The sequence below is a fragment of the Crotalus tigris genome, unplaced genomic scaffold, assembly GCF_016545835.1.
Source record: "Crotalus tigris isolate CLP2741 ecotype Arizona unplaced genomic scaffold, ASM1654583v1 scf7180000017739.2905288, whole genome shotgun sequence".
NCBI lineage: Eukaryota > Metazoa > Chordata > Lepidosauria > Squamata > Viperidae > Crotalus > Crotalus tigris.
This window is the reverse complement of record NW_024096605.1, coordinates 803,731-828,720: the sequence shown is the minus strand read 5'-3', so window position 1 is coordinate 828,720 and position 24,990 is coordinate 803,731. Positions and strand designations below refer to the sequence as shown.

Genomic DNA, 24,990 nt, shown 5'->3' with positions numbered 1-24,990 from the left:
ATTACATTTGTGTCCTGGCATTACGATGCTTCTTTATTAGCAATAAGATTGGTAGTCACATTTCAAAATTACATTCTCCAGCCTGATGCTTCATAGAAGCGCTAGACATCTATAATCCACCAGCATGTTTACTAGCAGATGCTTCGCCCAGACTACTGTAACCTGATGAGTTCCAGATGAACTGGATTCCAACTGCTATAATCCTTTGGGCAGCACGGCCTTTGGCCGTTCTGGCTGAAGACTACACAAACCCTTCCAACACATTTCAAGACTGATAGATTGAGAAACCCTTGTGTATATTTATCTAGCAGGCCGGTGGAATAGGATGTCACGCAGACAGTTCTACTTTTGTACCTGATTCAGCACACATCCAAGCTTGTTCTCCTTACAGTTTTGCCAGCACTTCTTTCCTGCTTGAATTAATATGTGACATAGCTAATTCCCAATTCTGCTTCCACCGTGAAGATAAACTGGGAGGTTTGGAGGTGGGTGGATTGAAGATTCCTCCCCCCCCCAAATAAAATCCTTTTATTTCTTTCCGTGTAGAATTATAGAAAAACATACTCTTTTCATTTCTTCCTTTTTATTTTTGTAAACTGCCTAGGGCAGGGGTAGGCAACCTTGGCTCTTTTATGCAATGCTTTTTTTCTTTAAAAAAAAAAAAAAGGTGCCAGAACTCATACACGTCATACAACCTTCCTTGCCTACCCTACAAGGTTCCATCCAAAAAAGGTGCCGGAACTCCGTTCTGGGCATTCTATGAGAAAAAAAGCCCTGCTTTTATGACTCGTGGACTTCAACTCCCAGAATTCCTGAGCCAGGAATTCTGGGAGTTGAAGTCCACGAGTCATAAAAGAGCCAAGGTTGCCTACCCCTGCCCTAGGGTAGCCCCATGGCGAAACAGGTGGCAAATACATTTAACAAATAGATAAAACATCAGAAAGAAGAGTGGAGTTTAATATTTTGTATATATTACAATCCTGACTACACGAGCCCAAAATTTAAGTTGCTAAGTGAGAAATGTGTTAAGTGCCCCGTTTTATGACTTTCCTTGCCACGTTAAGTGATTCTAGCTTCCCCCTTGACTTTGCTTGTCAGACGGTCGCAAACGGTGATGACCCCAGGACCCTGCAACCGTCATAAATGTGAGTCAGTTGTCAAGCATCCAAATGCAAATCACGTGACCATGGGGGGAATGCTACAATGGTCGTAAGTGTGAAAAATGATCATAAGTCACTTTTTTCAGTGCCGTTGTAACTTCAGTCACTAAGCGAACTGTGTTGTAAGTCGAGGACAACCTGTATTCTTCCTAACTATCTAACAGGTTTGAGGTAATAAAAGGCCAAAAACATTAAAACTTTTCATTTTTACTGAAACACTTTTATATTTGCTTCCTGTTTAGCAGAGATTGTCTCTGACCATTGTCTTTTGTAGGGTTTTGTACTGCACGAGACTGCTTTCCTACGGCCACCCCAGTTACTTGTCTACTCTAATTACTTGTCAAATTCTAAGGATTGTGATCCTGATGAGAACTTAAATAATTGATCCTCATTACACTTCTTTCTCCGATATAAAAAAATAAATAAATGGAGATTTTGTTCCCTTTGAGGTACTAGAGCTTTTTTCTCTCTCTCTCTCTCTCTCTCATTGTTTGGAGATCTGTATTTTCCTGCATTGAAGGAGAAAAAGGTTTACTGTCTCCCTGTCCTGCTACTTAGCTATAATAATAATAGTAGTAGTAGTAGTAGTAATAGTAGTAGTAGTAGTAGTAGTAGTAGTAGTAGTAGTAGTAATAATAATAATAATAATAATAATAATAATAATAATAATAATAATAATAATAATAATAATAATAATATGAAGGCAGTGGCATGACAAAGTAGCAACAATGGTGCATTGCAAGATCTGCAAGAAATATCATTTGCCTGTAAGCAAAAACTGGTGGGATCATAAAATAGAGAAAGTCATAGAAAATGATAAAATTAAACAGCTCTGGGACTTCAGAATTCAAACAGACAAGCACCTGCAACATAACACCCCGGACTTAACAGTTGTCGATAAGAAAGACAAAAAAGTCTGGATACTGGACGTGGCAGTGCCTGGAGACAGCAGAATAGACGAGAAAGAACTGGAGAAGATAACAAAATACAAAGACCTACAAATAGAAATAGAAAGACTGTGGCAAAAGCAAGCAAGGGTAGTACCAATAGTAATAGGCGCCTTGGATGCAATCCCAAAACAACTGGAGCACCACTTGAACACCATTGGCATTGACAAATTCGACATTAGTCAATTGCAAAAGGCGGTCTTACTAGGAACCGCTTCCATCCTGCGACAATATCTGTAATACCATCAAACATCCACGTCTGCCTTGGTAAGGACTCGATAGGTAGACAAAATGCTAAATCCAGTCTGAACATCTGGCTGACTGTGCGATGATCATAATAATAATAAAGGTTGACACCTAGGATGCTGGTAGCAACCCGTGTCAACCATCAGCGCCAGCCAATTTGAATGTTCAGTTGACTGAGGTTCATGTTTAATGAGTAAAAGATAATAATAATAATAAAAGTTGAATTACATAAAGAGAGGAAAATGTAGGTTTCAGAATATTTAGATCAGTGGTTCTCAACCTGTGGGTTGGGACCCCATTTGGGGTCGAACAACCATTTCACAGGGGTCGCCAAACAATGCAGTCCACCATTTTTTTCCCCTTTTCCTTAGCTGTGCTACTCCCTTTTATTCTGTTGGCTTTTGAAAGCCAAAAGAATAGACTCTCTTGAATAGAGTCTAATTCTATTGGCTTTCAAAAGCCAATAGGAATTGTCCAGGCTGTCTCTGCCCTGCTGAGCCCGCCAAAAGTCCCCTTCTGCAAACGGTGCTGCAAGTTGTCTGCAGCGAAGGCGAGCTGTCTGGAAGCTTCCACCCCTCCCTGCTGAGCAACTACTAAAAATGTAAGTAAAAGAGGGCCAGGGGTGGGAGGCCGGCAGGCACAGGGAGGGTTGCTGGCGCGCGTGGGGCCCAGCGGGTGCCTTACCTCCCTTGGGCTGGGCCAGCTGGTGGCCCAGCCAGTGGTCGGCCTGCGCCGTCTCTGCCGCTTGCCAGCTATGCCTCGGCCGGCGCAGGGGGCAGCACCACCCATGCGCGGCGCTCCCGGGCAGGGAAAGTCCTTGACTTATGACCGGTTGGGTAGTCCTTGACTTACAACCGGTTGGGTAGTCCTCGACTTATGACCGGTTGGGGGTCGCGGCATTAAAAAGGTTGAGAACCACTGATTTAGATGATTGCTATATAAACTGAGCAATCTAGCATTTTGTGTCTGGCAGTAGTCAAGCAGTCATTGTGTGTGAGTTGGGTGGTTATATAAATTTGTTTAATAAATAAAATAATAAATTCAGGAAGACAGATGGTCATTAGTCACTTCCATAGTTGCTGTACAGCAACTGATTACCTAAAGCATGGTGCTTGTGATTCTAGAAAGCCACAGCATCGTCAAGACTAGTAGCTATTGATAGCAATCTAATTAATGGAAACCCAATCTAATTTTTTGATGTGAAAGGAGATGGAATGGGTCTTCCAAAATGGGATTCCCCACATGTGGTGCTTATAAATACTAGCATTTCCAATCAGGAACTTCAGTTAATCTGCTGCTACTTTGAGCGAGAACACAAATTGAATTAATTAAATTTCATTTTAATGTATGCCGATTAGTGTACATTCAAAGTGACAATAAAATAATTATTCTATTCTATTCTATTCTATTCTATTCTATTCTATTCTATTCTATTCTATTCTATTCATTTGGGCAAAAAAAAATCAAGGAGAGAACTCCTATTTCAGAACAGCGGACTATCCATTCTAGTGTATGAAAAGTATTCAACCTAGTTGAATATCTCTGAGCTTGGTGGTTTTCTTGCAGATATTTGTTTACTTTTTCATCACTTTGTTTTCTCTGCCTCTCTCTTAATTGTCCTTTCTTATCCTGCTTGCACTGCCTGTTCCTTCTTCATGCCCCTTCACTATTAGGTGTTCCTTTTGATTCTGCTTTTTAAATCTCCTTGGTTTTTTTTTTCTTTTTCTTGACTCATAAAATTTTGGGGCCTCTCCCAGAGTTTGAGTCATAGCACCCTCTACTGATCGTGAAATAAGTTACCGCTGTAAATAACGTGTACACATTCTGATTTTAAACCAATGGAAGCTGTGAATGTGTGTGTGTGTGTGTGTGTGTGTGGCGGGGGGGGGGGGTTAGGAATGAAGGCGAAAAATTCTCCTGAAAAGCTTTTTCAGCTTCCCTATCTAGTCTTCAGTGCTGGTAATTACCAATCCAAATAGCAACTAAATCTAATCCTGGTTCAGCATTTTCAGTCAACTAAAGTTGGATGCATGCTGCCACCTGCAGTTAAGTTGGGGAAAAATAAATTCTTTTTAAAATTACTTTTTAAACCCAAACTGAAGTGGAGGAGTAGTAACATGTGAAAACTACTTCACAATATGAAGGCAAAAGTGTCTGTGTTAGGAATGTGTGTGAATTATTTTTTTTTAATTTAAAGTGATTGGGTTCCTTTTGATCTAAACCTACCCATTTTTGAGTGTGGCCCTTGGCCTGCCCTAAAAGCTAACCCAGCCTCTTTTCAGGGGAATCAATATTGAAAGCAATTTAATGACAAATAGTCAAAGTATAATTGTCTAAATGCAACATTCCTTTGATACAGATAGTCCTTGTCTTATGACTGGTCACTTAGTGACCTTCAAAGTTATGAAGGACCCCCCCCATACTTACAACTCAGTTCTGAAGTTATGACGTCCAGGACATTTTTCAATGGTCACATGATTGCATTTTGGGCGCTCAGCAACTTGCTCATGTTTAGAGCTGTTTACAGCGGTCTGCAATCATGTGACTGCAATATGTGACATTTCTCCAGAAACTGGTGTTTACTTTTGCTTTCTAGGGGAAGAAAATGCCCCATAGTGAACAATGGGTTTGTTTAACAATCATGGTGTTTGCTTTAAGACCATCACATTTGCTTAACAACCACCATTAAAAAAGGTCGTAAAATTGAGTCCAGTCGTGCGATGACCCACTTTCCAACCATCACAACTTATGACTGTAATTGCCAGTCTCATTTATGGTTGTAACTCAAGGACTATTTATTTTACCTCTGAAAAGAACAAAAGCATAAATAACAATCCCCAAAAGATACATTTTATGCAAGGCTAAACATGGCTACTGTCTCCAGGACAGCTTTTGAATGTTGATGGTCCCTAAGTATCTTCTGCAGGAAGGACAAATTAACGAGCAGGTCACTGGTGGGCATTTCCCTTTGACCAGCTGGAAATATAGACAGAAGACCAGAGACCTGTCTCATAGGGCTATCAACTATGTCAGGGGAGTCAAACTCGCCATGTCACGTGAAGTGTCGCAATATATCACGACTTTTCCCCCATTGCCGGAGCTGTGGTGGGCACGGTTTCGGTATGACGCATCCGGCTGCAGGCCGGCAATTTGACACCCCTGAACTATGTGATTGATTATTCTGGAGCTTTCCTAGGCTAGATCTTGGGTAGTAAAGTATAGTTTGGTGGTTTGATCTGATACAGTTATTATATGCTTGATTTGTTTTAGGCCTGGTTGCAAAGAAATATAAAGGGTGTTTTGACATGGTTTTGTTTTGTATTTATGAATATCTGCCTGAAACAAACCTATGATCACCTATTAAACATTAATGCCAAGTAATATTCAAAGCTTGGCAGGTACTTCTAAGAGGGTATGAACTGCAGATTTAATTTCATACCTTTAACCCAGAAGTGGGCTAAAGTATAGATCAGAATCTACAGAGCTATTTGTAATAAATCAACAAGATCTTAAACTCCCAAAGTATTTTACAATAATTGCTCATAGATTTAGATTGGTAGATGCACAAACAGACATGAATATAGATGTGGGGGGCAAAGAGGGGGGGAGAGAGGAGGTTGCTGACATGAAATTTCAAAGTAATCCAGATTAGACTTTTTTCCCTGAAAGATTGAATTCAACTCTGAAAACAAATTCTTAAGCTCAGTGTCTGCTCAGAGATAACCAAATACAGTTCCTTGATTTTAGGCGCGTATCTTTTTGGATGAAACAAATATAGGAAGAAAAGGCTGAAGTCTTACTAACGTCCGCCAGGTGGGGCACTTGATCTAGCGCTGTGTGATACATGTATGCCAACCTCCTCAAAAGCGCTTCAAAACTTACTTGTTTTTAGTAACCTGGAGAGGCTGGTTGCATGATAGCTACAGGAAAGGTCACAGCCTCCATGGTCATATAGAAAATGAAATAGTCTACCAGAAAAGCAAACATAGCTTCCTGCCAAGGAAGCTGTGGGAGTTACTGTAATAAGTTTCTGAGAAACTGAATCATGAGGTTGGAAGGGACTTTGATGCAGGATATTTTTTTTTAACCTGTGGAAACTAAGCAAACAGCAGGAGATACCAGTCTGATCACTCCCTGTAGAGACAATACTGGTACCAATAAAATGGTAGTTGAAAATGAGCCATTAAATATAAGATTGGTCTGTGCTTCCTACAGTAGCTCTGTATTTCTCAAGGTTTTACCAAAAGGCTTTTTTTCCTGAATGCTGCTTTGAAGAAAGAAAAAGTCTGGGCCACAAGAAATTCAGCATGCATTGTTATTTTATTTACCTGAAAGGAAGATGTGTTTCTTTTTTCAAAGAAATTCACCTTTGAATTAGAAAGGTTGTCTTAAATTAGCTGAGATTCCTTCCATGTTTTTTGGGGAGGAGGGAAGGGAATTTAAATGTGGATTCTTTCTCCTTTTAAGTTTTTTGCAGAATTATCTCTTGTGGCTCATGCTGGAATGCAACGAAAATAAAGCAGGAGCCCCGTTTAAGTTAGAATGTCTTCTTTATCTGTCACTGTTTATATAGCTGAGTGCTTTATAGTACTTTTATGTTTACCGTAGTACCCAAATGATTCTTATCTGCAAATCTGTTAATTCTCCCCAGGAATTACAGTTTGCCCTCCATCGCATTCCCAGAAGTCGGGAGGTCCGTCAGTCCTGGAGCTCTTCACTGCTAACCACCATTCGTTCCTTATTTTATTCTCTTCCTTTGGCCTTCAGGCTCAACCCAGATGTGGTACGTAAAATCACTAGTGCAATGAAACAGTAGAAAGTAGCCAGTTGCAAAAGATGGGTCTACTTGAAAATAACAGATCTTTGGTATGTTATATATGTATTTGGGACTGATTTTGGTTTTTTTTGCAGGATTTCCTTGACTGCTATATTTCGGGCAATGTGAACCCTGGTTTGTCATGACAAGTACTAAGCCTTTGTAGATCTTGGATACGTACTCATTTGCTGCCACCGCTCCCTCCTCCTCTTTTGTTTGCCAGTTTTTTAAATTTCCATTTATGTTTTACTATAACTCAATATGTTGTCCAAACCAGACAAACTATGGGCAGACTTAATTATACAGAGCTAGATTTATACTAACCGTTATTAGTATTGACTACAATTTATGCTGTGGTTTTCATGATGAACTGAATTAATGGCAGTCAGAAGGTTTACTGTTTATCTCTTATCGCTGAAAACCTTAAAAGGGGATAAAGGGAGCCAGCCTGTTCTTTCCACACTAACCTGTGGTTTATGATTACTTGTATTAGCTACTGGATTTTCCAAATTTTATTTATTTATTTGTCCAATTTATTTGCCATCCATCTCACAGTTCAGGCAACTCTGAGACGCTTACAACAAGATTAAAAAAAACATTCAAATGATTATAAATATAAACATGGATTAAAATTACAAAAATTAACCCAAGCTAAAAACAAGGAACATTATCTGTTGTTTTCTTTTTGAAAATGAAATTTTATTTTGAAATAAAAACAAATTTAACACATTTTAAAAAAACAGCAAGAAAAGTCTGTAGATGTTCTGATGAGAACTAGACCTTCATTTCTGTTTTAAATTTTTCAAATTTAAAAAAGTGTCTTCAGTTATAACTTCTGTTTTGGTGACTGGCTGTTAATTGATAAGAACAGCTAGTAATACTACCTCAGGTGACACATTCTGAAAAAAATGGCCACCGTACAATATCCCTAAATGATTATGAATCTCCTTTTTTTATCCTCTTCTCCCTGCACCCCTTCCAAGTTTGGTTTTAGATCAACTGTGAAAGAACCCGAAATAGTAGGTTTTGCTATATTCCGTTTTACATATCTTCAAATTATCACAGGACCACCTGTCTTCAGGAGCTTCCAGGTGTTTTTTCTTCCCTGTAGATACGTCTATCCAGTGTGGAAAAGTGGGAGCAAATATACAATGGAAGTAGCCAGAGGCCAGGCCCATCCCTCTCCATGTCTCTTCAGAATTGCTTTCTCAACTATAAAGCAAAGGAATGGGGTTTTTTATGAAACCACCTCTGTTCTCTTGCTTTCCTCTCTACATATTGATTTTTTTCCCCTTTTCGTTAAAGAGGAAATAAAATGCCTTAATTCTGATTAAAAAGACTCTATATGAGAAAAGTACATTAGAGCATTGGCTTGTTACAGTCATGGTTTCATTTAATTAGTATTGACTCTATCAAGTTTTCATCATAGGAGAAATTGTCTGGAAAATCAAACAGAGAGCATTACTTAAGACAGGCGGAAACGTTTAAAGAGAAGTAATCTAACTCTTTCTTAAAACAATATTTCGTTTACTGGAGAATACTCTTGTGGCAGATGCAAAGTTTGCTCACTAGTAACAGTTTAACTTTTTTTCATTTGAAATAACAGTGCCAAAAAGAAAAAGAGAAAAAAGAACAACCTCAGAACAGTTTGCCAAATGTTACATGGACTTTGCACTGAAATCTGTTTTATGATTTTAAGAGGTATATAGCCGCAGAGTAAATCTGTATCTGTCATTGTGGTAAATCATGGGTTTATCAAATTATTTTCACTTCAGTTGATGAGTCAATCACACCCAGGGACCTAGATTTAAATAGATACTGCACTGGTTTCTGAGCTGGATGTGCTAGAAGTCAGCCTGAGCTGCAGTTCATAATCCATAATTAAATTTCTCTTCAACTATACTCTTTCAGGAGTGGCTGGAACCTATAGTTCTCCAGATGGTCTGGCACTGTTGTTTCTAATACCCCTCGTTAACAGCCATGTTGTCTGGGACGGCTAAGAGTTGCAGTTGAGACATATCAGGAGAATGCAGGTCGACTACTCCAAAGAACCACTCCATAGTTTAGACAGTAATTATTGAGAGATGGGAAGAGAAACAGTGAGCAGACTCCAAAGCTTGTCTGCTGCATTCATGCTTCCCAGATTAATATATGATTAAGGGAAAGGATTGACTTCTGAATGAAGCTGAAGCTACTTTGTCTCTTTTCCAAGAACTAGTTGCCTGATGTATTTGTGATTATAAGTCACCCAGACTTACCTTGAACTAAGATGAAAGTCAGTTTTATAAATAAATACATAAATAATAGTTTCTCCTTGGAGCAATAGAGCAGTTCCCTGGCCTTTCCACCTTTCAGGACTAGCAGGGGGATGATTCAGCGTGAGCAATCGGCATGTATGCTGGTCGCTCATGCAAGTGGAGTGTGTGCGTGCACACACACACACACACACACCACTTCCAAAGTTCTGTTCCAAGCAGCTCAAGGCCCGGTAATGGGTTGGGGTCCCCTGCAATACAAGATAACTAATAGTGAAAATCTTGACAAGGACCATAGTCCTTCCTCTTTCCCTCTGGCCTTTAGCAGAGGGACAGGCCTCTCTTTCCAATTATTTCAATTAATTCTAGCAAAGGGAATTTAAAATTAACCTAAGGGACTTTATGTAGCCCAAGACACATCCACCCTTATGTGCCCATCCCCAGTTTGGAGAATTCCTTCTTTGCTTTCTCTCTTGTCCGTGAGAATTTTTCCTTTTGCCACTAGATCAGGAAATCAGTGCTGCATTTGCCTCTGTTGCAGAAAGCCATATCCTTCAGTTTAAAATCTCTGATTAAAAAGAAATTGTTAATTTAAAAGGTCAACTGATTGTCTCATGAGAGACATTAGACACTTCCTTTGAATGCGGTCTCTCTGGAGACAGATCTCATAATAATGGAATGAGAGAGTTGTGCAACATTTGATCATAGTTTCCCCAAACAATTTGCTGCATTAACTGTGTTTTCTTTAATCTCATTATCATATAGTTTATCAGAATCAGACTAGAGTACTAGCTTTGATCGTAAAACAGCCTCCGCAGCCTCATATATTAATCAGCTTTTGGGTGAGACGGTGTTTACAGAGCCACTAAGCATCACATTCTTGGCAGACCACCAGGTCCCGTAGGTTTGTAAGCCTTTGGAGGAGAGGAACAAAAAGTCGGTGCTGAGTTGACAACATTTGTCACTGGTGCCTGCCAGGGAATTCAACAATTAAATGCTTAAAATAGGAAGTACCGAGAAAACCAACAAACGAACCCAAAATTGTGTAGCTGCCATGATGGAATTTATGAAGCGTTCTGACATTAGTTAGCGTAGGCAGGATCATTCTCCGGTTCATATTGTTAATAAAGAACAATGTAGGATTTTTGGAATGCTTTTAAGGAGTCACTTCTAGAGATTAATAACTGATTTTGCAAATTCTTGGGTCCTCCCAAGCTGCTCTTTAACTACAGCTGAGAAACCTTAGGAACCTGAGAAATGTTAGAAGGAGATAATAAATTAAATTCTCCATTACTTTCACCTTTTAGGAACTGGGGGCAGAAAGCATAGCCCGGCCAGTTTGGGCTTTGCTGGTGGGCTAAGATAATTACACAAGGATTACTACCAAAGTAGGCTGTTGCGCCACCATGTTTACGTTCCAACCATACTAGATTAGCAATATTTAACGCTATAAAGAAGATTGCACACCTAGTATTTATTTGTGTGTTATTTTTTTAATTTTCATTGTATTATTTGAAGCCAAAGCCTCCAGTCACATTATGGCTTGGTACAACATATAAGCCCATCCAACAGTTGCCCCCAAATAACCTTTGCATTGCAAAATGGTGGCCCGAGCATTTATGTCGCTGTTTGTTTTTTCTTATGTCAAGAGTGCTAAAGTGATCTAAAACTAAGTGATCTAAAGTGATCTAAAACTAAGCTGTTTTACTAGCCCGGGTTCTCCTTTGCTCCATTGTTAACCATTTGTGACTTAATAGAAAGATGGAGGAGTGAAAGAAAGAAGATACAAACAAAAACAAATATTTCTGTTTTGCTGCCTGATGGTCAAGAGACCAATCATTTTCAAACTGTCTCAGTCATTGGGATCTATCTTAGTACAGAAGATAGATCTCAGGGTTGTTGTTTTTTAAAAAAAAAATTATTAAAAACCTCTAGAAAAATCTCATCAGAATTTTACTAGAAATACGATTGGGTTTAGTTTTTAAATTAATTTCCTGTTTAGCCAAAGGTTCTCTTCTCTTCATTTCAGGAGGCACCAGGATGAAATCTCTGCTCTTCCATGAGGCAGGTGCTGCTATAATTGCAAAGGTTTTTTTTTTTTTAAAGCTTAAACGGATTTTAAAAAATTCCCCACAGCCACTTTATAAACGTTAGAAAAGAAATGCCATCTCCATCTGTTCCTGCCATATTTTGTGGGGAAAATCCTAGGTGGATTTCATTTTGACTTAAGTGTTCATCCTTCCATGGATGTGCTAGCAGCAAACAACCCTGTTCTCTCCAGACATGATTTGGCATAGAATTACTTTTAATCTCTTTTCTGGAGGCAGACGTAGGCTCCAGAGAGTGAAGCAAGAAGTAGAAGAACCAGTGCTGTACAAAAGATTGTGTGCTTAAAGTTTTGGCTGTCTAGATGCTTTGATGACATTTTTAATCATCCCAAAGGATCAATTCTACTTCTTCTGTTTTGTTTTGTTTTTGTTTTTGTCTAATTCTTCCTGTTCTATTGCTATGCCTGAATAACAAGTTAGCCATGCATGGTGAGAGACAGAAATGCCCCAGAAGCCAGGATGATGATGATATGATGATGATAATGATGATGATGATATAATCCTTATCCTTAATATAATTTAAAAGGATCCTAAATGTTGACTCAACCATGTTAGGACAGCTTTGGAAGCTAGGCCAAACTGTAATCCCCACAAATGAGTAGAGACAGTTGGATTCAGGGACATTGTCAGAGGAAAAGCACTTGGCTGTAGGCCTCCACATAGGTTTGTAATTTAGACAAGATTTAACTGCAGCACTTTCTAATTCTTAGTCTTTGTGTGCTTAATTTTTTAAATAATTTTAAAGAAATTCATTCCATTTAGGAAATTCTTTCCTCCCCCCCCCATACATAGAGACCTCATGTTCTATTTTCTTCAAAAGGGCTTTTTAAATAGCACATGTATATGTTTGCCACTCAATTTGCTAAAATACAAGAAAAGGTGTTCTACTTGATTCTAGTTTCTCTTAGAAAAGTTTCAAAGATTTTCAAAACTCTCTTCAGAGTTTGCCCACCTTATGTCTCAGAAAAAGTCTGGTAACACCTTTTCAGAATAACACAATTGTGCTTTTTAATCATTGGGTTAGTCTGAAAAGGTGGTATCAGATTCCTTCTAATCTTTGGTACTATAGATTAACACTGTCCTTCTACAACGTCTGCTTTCAGTCAGCAAAAGAGTAATATAGTAAGGATTACATATAATCCTCTAAACTTTTATGGATTTCAGGCTTGTTTATAGACAGATGGGTAGACCTAGCCCAGGGGTAGGCAACCTTGGCTCTTTTATGACTCGTGGACTTCAACTCCCAGAATTCCTGAGCTAGCATGGCTCAGCTTGGAAACCTCTCCCTTTCCCCTCAGCATGGCTGGCTCAGGAATTCTGGGAGTTGAAGTCCATGAGTCATAAAAGAGCCAAGGTTGCCTACCCCTGACCTAGCCAGCTGACTTGAGTCTGATAGCAATAATGATGATCAAGGATGCAGCCAAGTCATTCAGGCCACATGATTACTATACGTCTTTAAAATGTCAGATTAGGTATTATAAAATGGAAAGTTGAGGGAGGCATCCCCATATTTTTATATCCTACTTTCGGAGGTAAGTAAGCTACATGCCAAATTCATGTGCTTATAATCAACATTACAGATATGTTTTGTTACAGAAACATTCAGACAGCAGAACTATATTAAAAGAGGTCTTTATTTCACTTAGCTAAGATTTTCCATTTTCTCTCCAGCTTTCAAAATGTCTTAAGTTCATGGCACTTCAGTAACATGCTAGAACAGATAATGTGGCATTGTTCCTTTCTATTATAATTCACATTAGACAGTCCTTTCTTTTTACTGATAAAGTAAGACCAATATGCTAAGTTATATTCCAATATATTTTCACATTCTTGTGTCACATCTCTATTTTTTTCCCCATATAGATACCTTAGATAGGCTGATTTTTTTTTTTTTTAATTGAAAAAGCACAAGCAGATGACATTAGAGGAACTGCCTTGTGTGAGATTCTTCCCGGAACATCTGGACAATACTTAAAATTTTGTACTTCTTTTTCCAGATGGGGCAGGGCAAGTTGTACTTTTTTGAGAATACACATTTGATATGCACAATTAAATCATTTTGCATTTATGAATCTTGCAACTGTAATTTTGACCATGCGTTTTTTATCTAATGCATGGATTTTCTGACCTACTTGATTTTTTCCCTTAACATGTAACATTTTGGCAGTAGTAGTCCAAGAGGTAAAGGAAAACCATCTGCCATTTCCTCCTGTTGCTTCTCCCTATGACCTTTGGCAGACCCATCACTATTTTGCCTGGGTCAGGCCAGTCAGCTGAAACCCATGTTATCATGTCACTGGAGAATATCCTCAAAATAACTCATTGTGAGGACGCTGTAGTCTACACAAAATAGATTGCAATCTTTTAATCATTGTTGCTCTAAAGTTCTTCTCACATTGACACATATTGTGTGAACTGCTATGGTAGCAAGCTACTCAGGAGTTTTCCACATCTTAGAAACAAAAGCATCTATTTCAGATGTCTTCAGGAACTTAACAATTTCAGTTTTGGCTGGAATCCAATGCCTGACTTCTTCTATTGCCTGAAATTGGGAGTCTATTAAATTAATTGCCAGTATTCTACTATGAGACAATGGCATATACCAGGAGTAGGCAACCTTGGCTCTTTTTTGACTCACGGACTTCTGGCTCAGGAATTCTGGGAGTTGAAGTCCACAAGTCATAAAAGAGCCAAGGTTGCCTACCCCTGGCATATACCAAAATAAGAAATAAACGGGAGCTTCATTCCACCTAATTATAGAAATGATCCTATTTTTGTAAGCAACTTTTGACCACAGAGTTACGTAGTTCAGAAAGTAAACGCAGTTATCAGGAACATAGTTGCATTTGGGTTTCCATATTGGGTTGAGAAACACAGATTAAATAAGCCTGCATTAGAATGCTAAATGAACAAATTCCTAATGTCTAAACGTATTACACAAAACCTGGACAAGCAGTCTTATCAGGTATGGAAAAATAGACATCCCAGGCTCCTTTGTAGAGTTAGAAAATTATGGCTAAATCAGTAAGTTCTTGGTTAGGTAAAAAATGGGGCAAGAGCTGACATAGCATCGTACTTGCAGCAAAGATGTCAGCCAGCACAAGATTTTTTTTAGATTTCTTCACATAGAAGTTCCTTTAAATGTGCTTGGGATGTTTGTGGCAATAAGATGATACGGGTAATTTTGACAAAACGTTCCTATAGACCACGGGTATCAAACTCGATTGCGTCACGTGAAGTATCATGACTTTTTTGCCTTTGTGGAGCTGGGGTGGGCGTGGCCTGCATGCGACTCATCTGGCCTGTGGGCTGCCAATTTGACACTCCTGTAGATTAAAGGAAATGGTGAAGAATTTCATTCATTATGTCTCGTGGATCTACATTCCACTATTCTGCCAATAAAGGATTCTCAAATCCTTTAATGTAAAAATGAAATTGGTATAATAAGAAGCACAAGGCATTATTAAAACCCCACAGCAGACAAAAAATACTTTAAGTTGCTATAGAAGGCTTTGCCTACGTAACAGAAGGTAAGTTTTACCATTGGGTGTTAAGTAGGCAAAGCCTTCTACAGCAACTTAAATAAAGCATTTTTTTTTTTTTTTGCCTGCTGATATAAGGATAACAGTGGAAGCTACTGTTTTTACATTCCCTTATCCGGGAATTTTGGAACCAATGTTGAGCATGACTTAGAATTACAGGTGAATTTCTGTAAATGTGTCCACTCCTTTCTTCTCTATTCGTGCACACTGACAGCCTGTTCTAATGAATCTAGTAATCCCAGCAAATTTGGAAGCCAAAATTCCATTGGTGGATGGACACAACCAAGTACAGTTCTCATTTTAAATGAGTGCAATTTAAAGCAGGGGTCTTCAAACTTGGCAACATTAAGACTTGTGGACTTCAACTCCCAGAATTCCTCAGCCTGGCTTGAGTTGAAGTCAACAAGTCTTAAGTTGCCAAGTTTGAAGATCCCTGCTTTAAAGGAGTTAAACTGCCCCATTGAAACCAGTGAAATGTCAATATATTTCATTATCTTAAAATACCAACCAATCAATTTCATTTGTTGAATTAAAATAAATTAGACAACCTGCACTAATTTGCAATATCAAACCATGGAATACTGCAAAATAATACAATAAAAACCTAGATGAAGAATACAACAGCTAATGCAGCTCATTTTGGTCCTGGAGAAAAACCTCTCTATCAGGTCATTTAGAGTTAACTCAAGTCATATATCTTCCTTTCTTCCTTCCTTTCTTCCTTCCTTCCTTCCTTCCTTCCTTCCTTCCTTCCTTCCTTCCTTCCTTCCTTCCTTCCTTCCTTCCTTCCTTCCTTCCTTTCTTTCTTCAGGATAAAGCCCAGATATTTAATGTTGAAAGATACCATTTCACAGGCATTCTTATATCTTACTCAGTTTATTAGTAATAATAATTTTATATTGTTTCTATTTTGGCAGATATTGGATTTTTGACTATATTTTAATGAAGCATTTAACCCAGTGCTACCATTTCAACCACCACTGTAGCAAACACAAACATGACTAACTGCAGTTTTGTGTGTGGTTTTGGCTCATTACCTCCCAGTACTTCCCTGCTGTCCCATGCTGTTTCAACTGGTTTTGTACAGTGCTCTCCTGAAGTACAAAGAAGGGGAGGCCGTGATACAATCTCCAGAATTCAGAAAGTACACAGTGTGGCTAACAATTTTCTAAGCAAGGATATCTGATCATGTAAGAGAGAGCTGTGTGTTCTTTGTTTTGTCAATAATGGAGAGGGCATTCTTTTGAATGTTTGCTTTGGAAATATTTAGGCTTCCTTTCGCTAGATATTTTTTTAAGGGGAGGAGGTAGCAAGCGATATTTAATTTTTCTCTATGTGGTCATAGTGCACCCAGCAATTGTGAATTGATTAGCCAAAAAGCAGGGAGATACAGCCTAGTAGTAAGGTATCTTTCTATCTCCATAGTGTTTCTTTCGGGTCTGGGACACTGCTTTCTGCCTAGTATTCTGATGTGTGACAGGAAGGAAGATTATTAAGGCTTTATTTTTCCCATCGGACTTACACCTACATTTGCTTTGACTTCTATACAGCTATTGAGTTTTTCCCTAAGCAATCTAAGTTTTTACAGCCAAGCAAATCCAGTATCCATCTTGCTTCTCTTTTTATTATGCCCTAGTTTTGATTATCTTTCTGATGATGGTATGAATGGATAAACCGCATTCTGAGCTAAGTCTTTCTGATGCCAGAACAATATTCTTAACCTTTGCTCAATATGGGTAGTTCTCAACTTATAACCAGTTGCTTAAAAAGCCATTTGGAGTTCTGATGGACTCAAAAATTATTTATAACCTATCTTCATAGAACGGCCATGCCACCCCTGGGGTCATGTGATTCCATTTCAGGCACTTTTCCATTTCAGCTCACATTTATAACTGGTTGCAGGGTCCCATGAACAACAGTCATGTGACCATGTTTTGCCATGTTTCTTTGCTGCTTTCCAGCCCAAAACAACAAAAAATACCCATTGGGTAAGCTGGATTCAGACTTATGACCATGCAATTTGCTTAAATGCCATGTGATTGGCTTAACGACCACACGATTCACTTAACAACTGTCAAAATCAAGTCTGGTAGGTGATTCAACTTATAACTGCAACAATTTACAACTAAAATTCTGCACTCAATTGTTTTCAGCACCCATTCATTCTTGACCCTATCTCCTTCCTGCAATACTAAGTTCTGAAATAGCCCATCCCTGTGGCATGTAGGTTTGCTGGATGTTTTTCCTAATTATACCCTTTTCTCACTTCCACATAACAAAGTAGCAAAAGAACGCTTTTCACCGTTGTGTGTAGAACTTCCTATTGTTCATTCCTGATTTCCTGTGAAACAGCCCGTAATCTTATCATTTGAACTCTTCATTACATCATGGTCTCTATAACATTGGCTGTAAACTATTTGAACTCGGACCCAGCACCATAGCATCATCTGTATACCAAAAGGCAACACATCTCCACATGTACTAGAAGTAATTCTCGGGTTACGATGGTCATTGAGCGCGTCGATTACAGTCGTAAGTTGTGAGGTGGATCATCATGTGATTGGACCTGATTTTACTACCTTTTTTTAGGGTGGTCATTAAGTGAAAGACCCAGTCATTAAATGGATACCATGGTTGTTAAGCAAAGCCATTGTTCTCTAGGGGTTAGTTTTTGCCAGAGACCAGAAATAAATGCCAGTTTCAGCAAATCCATCATAAATCAGTCACATGCCTATGGGGGGGCCGCAAATGGCCATAAATGTGGCCCATTGCCAAGTGCCCAAAATGTAGTCACATGACTATAGAGGGGCCCAAACATAGGATCTTAAAAACCATATAATAAATAGCTTTTTTGGGGGGGGGTCTATCATAACTTTGAACTGTTGCTAAATAATCGGTCATAAGTTGAGGACTACGTTTCTCCATACACACGTTAGACAGCCATTACATATCCTTGTCTTACTTTCTGCTCAGTATTGAAGCATTCATTGAGACTCATGCGTGTTTTGCTTCCGTCGTATTCTCCTCTTAACTGCATTCAGCAGCTGACCTCCCACTGTGTTGTCTCACAAAGTTTCCATGATATGCAACCATTCATTTTGCCACATGCTTTCCCTAAATCAACTAACATAATGTTTCTTTCTCAGCTACATAACTCTCTGTAACCTTCCAAAAGTACTGATGTACACATCCATGTTGTCAATTGTCCTCTGTCTGCTGCCAACAAACTCCAGAAACACAGGAACAAAGTGACCAGCAAGACTTTAATGCATGCAAAAGAAAAAGTCAGCACTGGGAGTGGATTGCTCCCAGTGCCTTACATAGACGTGCCCGTCCTCCAACCCCACCCCAATCAGCAAGCCAGCATCCGGTCCGTGTAGATAAAAGCCATAGCTCAAGTTCTGACTTCCCCCCTTCTGGAGGCATCAGCGCAGCCTACGCAGGACCAGCTGTCCTATCCGGCAGCCAGTCAATGTTCTGCTCCTTCCCCGCTGCCAGCGTGGCTTTACAGCAGACAGCTCCACTCCCCTCTACTGGGACGGAGCTCCACGCGGCAACCGGCGCCCTCCCCCAACCGCCGGCAACACAGGAGAGGCGGCGGTGAGAGATGGCCCCCCCAACATCCAGCTGGTCGCCTCCGCCACCCAGCTGGCTTCTGGGAATTCTCCCTGGCACCCGGTGAGAGGGAGAGGCGGCCGCGGTGAGAGGCGGTCCCTCCGGCGTCCGGCTGGCTTGCCTCTGATGCCCAGCCAGCTTTCGGCACTCCCCAGCACCCAGCACCTTCCATAAAGTTGTACTGCAGTTTCCTTTTTGATCACCGCCATCTCTTGTTTCCCTATATTAATGAGGATTCCTACCAAAGATTTTCCCAGGAATGGTTAACAAACCATTTCCTGCTAGGTTTCACTTTCCCAATTAACTGTAAATTGCTGCCTAATCCTAAACATGTTTATTTTGAGCTAATTTTCTTTTTAAATAAATGGAATTTATTTGTACTGAATGTCAACGCCATCGGCTACTGCAGACGTAACCCAGAAATATGACTCATTCTTTTCACTAGAGCTTACTTTGTTATAAGCCCACTGCCACTATTACCTGTAATAAGCTTTAATCTGCACAGTGGGACTTGTTTTTCAAGTAAGCATATTTGTAATTGAGCTCTGTGTATCAGGGCAAAAAAATAAAAGATATCTTTTCTATTTAATGTTTATCTTTCAAAGAAAGATAGAGAGCATTTCTTTTCAGAAGTTAACCAAAAGGTAACTATTATGGCAAAGCACTCTTCATCTCCTTAAATAGATGATCTTTCCACCAGAAATCTGCTGGTAAAGATGCCACCTCTGGGGGGGGGTGTATGTGGCCCCGGGGGGGCGGCTCCAGCCTTGCACTATTCCACAAATGTAAATGACAAATTTGTTCTTGAAGCCCAGACAAAGAGAGTTTGTAATAAAATTTTTGGAGCCACTCGATCTATGGCCTCTGCCTTATTTGATAGACCCTAGAACCGTGGTGGCGAACCTATGGCATGCGTGCCACAGGTGGCATGCACAGCCCTCTCTGTGGGCACGCATGCCATCGCCCCAGTCCTAGGCCTTCAGCTGGGTTTTAGAAAACCTTTTTGCTTTAGGCCTCCGCCGCCATGTGCAAAAAAAAAAAAAAAAGATTCAATCAATCAATCAATTTCAACTTCTCGCGGGGGAAAAAAAATCTTGCAAAGTTGGAATTGACTGAACTTTTTAGTCCCACCCAATCTGCCGTTATCACCGAAGCCATGGCCACCCAATGGGTCACGCCCACCCAATGGGCCATGCCCACCCAGCACCCGACGATACATAAATGGGTTTTGGGTTGCAGTTTGGGCACTTGGTCTCTAAAAGGTTCGCCATCACTGCCCTAGAATAAGGCCCCCTCTAGGTCAATTTTCTTTTTGACCTCCCCTACAAGTAAAAAATTAAAACAATACTGCCTAGGCATGTTACAATAAGTCTGGTCTACTCTAAATGACCCCTTTATGGATTACTGCCTTGTCGTGGCGAAGGGGCTTGTGTAACTCAATGAAGCTATAAGCTATGCCGTGCAGGGCCACCCAAGACGGACAGGTCATAGCAGAGAGTTCTGACAAAATGTGATCCACTGGAGAAGGAAATGGCAAACCACTCCAGTATCTTTGCCATGAAAACCCCATGGACCGTACTAAAAGGAAAAAAGATATGACGCTGGAAGATGAGCCCCTCAGGTCGGAAGGTGTCCAATATGCTACTGGGGAAGAGCAGAGGGCTAGCACTAGTAGCACCAGAAAGAATGAAGCGACTGGACCAAAGCCGAAAGGACGCTCAGCTGTGGATATATCTGGTGGTGAAAGGAAAGTCAGATGCTGTAAAGATTTTTTCTCCATAGGAACCTGGAATGTAAGATCCATGAATCAAGGCAAGCTAGACGTAGTCAAAAAAGAGATGACAAGACTGAACATCGACATCTTAGGAATCAGCGAACTAAAATGGACAGGAATGGGTGAATTTAACTCAGATGACCATCAGGTATACTACTGTGGGCAAGAATCCCTCAGAAGAAATGGAGTAGCCTTCATAGTCAATAAAAGAATAGGAAAAGCAATACTGGGATACAATCCCAAAATGACAGAATGATCTCAATTCGAATCCAAGGCAAACCATTCAATATCACAGTAGTCCAAATCTATGCCCCAACCACTGGTGCTGAAGAGGATGAAATTGACCGATTCTATGAAGCCCTACAGCACCTTATAGAATTAACACCAAAAAAATGATGTCCTTATCATCATGGGGGATTGGAATGCTAAGGTAGGAAGCCAAAAGATAACCGGAATAACAGGCAAGTTTGGCCTTGGAGTACAAAATGAAGCAGGGCACAGGCTAATAGAATTTTGTCAAGGGAATACGATGGTCATAACAAACATTCTTTTCCAACAACCCAAGAGACGGCTCTACACATGGACATCACCAGACGGTCAACATAGAAATCAGATTGACTATGTGCTCTGCAGCCAAAGATGGAGAAGCTCTATACAGTCAGTAAAAACAAGACCAGGAGCTGACTGTGGCTCAGATCATGAGCTTCTCGTTGCAAAATTTAGGCTTAAATTGAAAAAAGTAGGGAAAAGCACTAGGCCACTCAGGTATGAACTAAATCATATTCCTGATGAATATACAGTAGAGGTGACAAATAGATTTAAGGAATTAGATCTGATAGACAGAGTGCCTGAAGAACTATAGATGGAAGTTCGCAACATTGTACAAGAGGTAGCAACTAAAACCATCCCAAAGAAAAAGAAATGCAAGAAAGCAAAATGGCTGTCTGAGGAAGCTTTGCAAATAGCTGAGGAAAGAAGGGAAGCGAAAGGCAAAGGAGAAAGAGAAAGATACACCCAATTGAATGCAGAATTCCAGAGAGTAGCTAGAAGAGATAAGAATGCCTTCTTAAATGAACAGTGCAAAGAAATAGAAGAAAACAACAGAACAGGGAGGACCAGAGATCTCTTCAAGAAAATTGGAGATATGAAGGGAACGTTTCATGCAAAGAGGGGCATGATAAAGGACCAAAATGGCAGAGACCTAACAGAGGCAGAAGAGATTAAGAAGAGATGGCAAAACTACACAGAAGAACTATACAAGAATGAGCTTAACATCCCAGATAACCACAATGAGATGGTCACTGACCTCGAACCAGACATCCTAGAATGTGAAGTGAAATGGGCCTTAGAAAATCTGAGCAACAACAAAGCTAGTGGAGGTGACAGTATTCCAGCTGAGCTATTCAAAATCTTAAAAGACAATGCAGTAAAAGTGCTACACTCAATTTGCCAGCAAATTTGGAAAACTCAACAGTGGCCACAGGATTGGAAAAGGTCAGTTTACATTCCAATTCCAAAGAAAGGCAATGCCAAAGAATGTTCAAACTATCGCACCATTGCACTCATTTCACATGCTAGTAAAGTTATGCTTAAAATCCTACAAGCTAGACTCCAGCAGTATGTGGATCGAGAACTACCAGAAGTACAGGCAGGATTTCGAAGAGGCAGAGGAACTAGAGATCAAATTGCCAACATACGCTGGATCATGGAGAAAGCTAGGGAGTTCCAGAAAAACATCTACTTCTGCTTCATTGACTATGCAAAAGCCTTTGATTGTGTGGATCACAACAAATTGTGGCAAGTTCTTAAAGAGATGGGAGTACCAGACCATCTCATTTGTCTCTTGAGAAACTATATGCGGGTCAAGAAGCAACAGTGAGAACTGGACACAGAACCACTGATTGGTTCAAAATTGGAAAAGGAGTCCGGCAAGGCTGTATACTGTCGCCCTGCCTATTTAACTTATATGCAGAGCACATCATGAGAAAGGCAGGGCTAGATGAAACAAAAGTTGGAATTAAGATTGCCGGGAGAAATATCAACAAACTAAGATATGCAGATGATACCACGCTAATGGCAGAAAGTGAAGAGGAACTAAAGAGCCTCTTGATGCGGGTGAAGAAGGAGAGTGCAAAAGTTGGCTTGAAACTCAACATTAAGAAAACCAAAATCATGGCATCCGTCCCTCTCAATTCCTGGCAAATAGATAGGGAAGAAATGGAGGTAGTCCTAGAAGAGATCAACCCCGACTGCTCTTTAGAAGGCCAGATCCTGAAGTTGAAACTCAAATACTTTGGCCACCTAATGAGAAGAAGGACTCACTGGAGAAGGGCCTAATGCTGGGAAAGATTGAGGGCAATAGAAGAAGGGGACGACAGAGAATGAGATGGCTGGATGGAGTCACTGAAGCAGTAGGTGTGAACTTAAATGGACTCCAGAAGATGGTAGAAGACAGGAAGACCTGGAGGAATGTTGTCCATGGGGTCGCGATGGGTTGGACACGACTTCGCAGTTAACAACAACAACTCTAAATGATCAAAGTTGGTGAGGGTGGAACTGAGAAGGTAGGTGCATAACTCTCTCTCTCTTTTTTAATGCCTGCAAAGTCATTTATGCACTTAGCATCCTGCCTTTATTATTTTTATAAACCACTCAAGGCAGTGAACTTATTTAATATTCCTTCCTCCTCCTGTTTTCTTCGACCACCACCACAACCCTGTGAGGTTGGCTGGGCTGAGAGAGAGTGACTGGCCCAAAGCCATCCAGCCGGCTTTCATGGCTAAGGTAGGACTAGAACACAGAGGCTTCCGGTCTCTAGCTAGCCAGGCACCTTAAGCACTAGATCAAACTGGCTCTCCAGCTTGTTTGGCAAAGGGCAAATAGTAGTCTCACGTTTTGCTCTGGGATACCCACATCCTCCCCACCACTCCACACGATATCAAGACAGTCTAGGACATTTGGATCTGTGTAAGGCTGTAGGTATCCTTTAGGACAGGGGCCTCCAACCAAGCTGGCTGAGAAATTCTGGGGGTTGAAGTCCACAAGTCTTAAAGTTGCCAAGGTTGGGGACCTCTGCCTTAGGACATTTCAGAATGGCTAGTCACACAGTCAGTATGGAAAAAGTCTTTGGTGGCCTTAGCCCAGCCAATGGCAATGGGTGGCTGAAGCTGTTTGCAAGCCCTGTTTATAATGGAAATAGGATTTGACCAGTAAGCCATGAGCAAAGAGAGATGACTGGTTCTGCTACTTTTCAGGGTTTTTTTCAGTCTTCTTCGGTGCAAGGATCAGCTGTTAAATGAACACCTATTGCTAGACATAGTTGATGGGTTAGTCATTAACACTTGCAGAGCAAGGCAGTTTTTTAGGAGTCTCGTCTTCCTCCCAAGGATCATCGCACCTTCTTTAAAAATATAAAAATACCAGTCTGCCTATCTGCTGGGGCATCTTTGCAAGGCTGCAAGAAAAACTTGTTTTTCTGCATCCCCGAAGAGGGTGAGAACTTTTGATTTCTCTTCAGAGTTGCTAGGATACCCCCTTGTTATGATAAATTGATTACCTCGGTGTCACTAGTGTGGAGGCGACAGAAGCAGACATCCTGTCCGTCTCCTTGTTCTTGAAGCTGCCAAACTCCCCAGAGTTTACATGAGGGCACAGCAGAACTAGCAGGCATCTGGGAAAAGGAGAATATGAGGCAATGGGGCGTATGTGCAGTAGAGAGACCAGTTGAATTGCTGGTGCTCAGGCGAGTCGGTATTTTTTATTTAGTTTATTTTATTTATTAGATTTTTTTTCCCCCTGCCTTCATTACTTTGTAAGTTACCCAAGGCGGTGGACATACATATTACTCCTTCGTCCTCCTATTTTTCCCCACAACAACAACCCTGTTGAGAATGACTGGCCCAAAGTCACCAGCCAGCTGGTATAGGGTAGAGTTGAAGGGACAGGTATCCTAAGCTAATTCCTCTAAGCTCTAGTCACATCAGAAGTTTAATTTGACTGAAATGATGAGTTTGGGCCCTCCCAGCTTCTGATTTTTCTTAATGAATTTTTTTTTCTTGATGAGTTATTGCGTCAGCTCACCAGCGCAAGAACGTGCCTGCAATTTTGTGCCTAGGCACAGTTTATTACTGTCTGTGTGTTCTATTTTTTTTTAATTATTATTATTTTTAAGATCTTGTTGTGGGCGGTTTGGCTTCCACCCAATCACAGGCATGTATAGATAACAGCACTTCTCTCAGAATGGTATTGTGTCTGGCAGAGTGGCCTACAGTCACTGACGGCCCCTATCCAGAGCTTTGTGCGGATGAAAAAGTGCTTTGGGGCTGTGAGGAGGTGCAACTAAAGGATAGGCTTGTTAAAACAGCCAGGCCGTTCCCCAGGATTCCACAGCTGCCTTGTGAGTCCAGAACAAGATGCATTTTCAGACAGGTGCGACACACATGTCCCTATGTACTCCAAAGCACTTCCTTCCCCCCTTCAAATTTGTATTTAAATTTAATTTGCATATTCCTATAAATATGTTTATAT

General features: G+C 40.4%; 1 protein-coding gene across 1 annotated transcript in view; it reads left to right on the top strand.

Annotated features, from left to right (window-relative positions):
- ALG14 (ALG14 UDP-N-acetylglucosaminyltransferase subunit) overlaps positions 1 to 24,990 on the top strand; it is a 37,928-nt gene that overhangs the window by 5,703 nt on the left and 7,235 nt on the right. Inside the window, exon 3 of the mRNA XM_039339779.1 lies at positions 7,005 to 7,136. Within this exon, the coding sequence (XP_039195713.1) occupies positions 7,005 to 7,136 (132 nt within the window). The remainder of the gene's footprint in view (positions 1 to 7,004; positions 7,137 to 24,990) is intronic.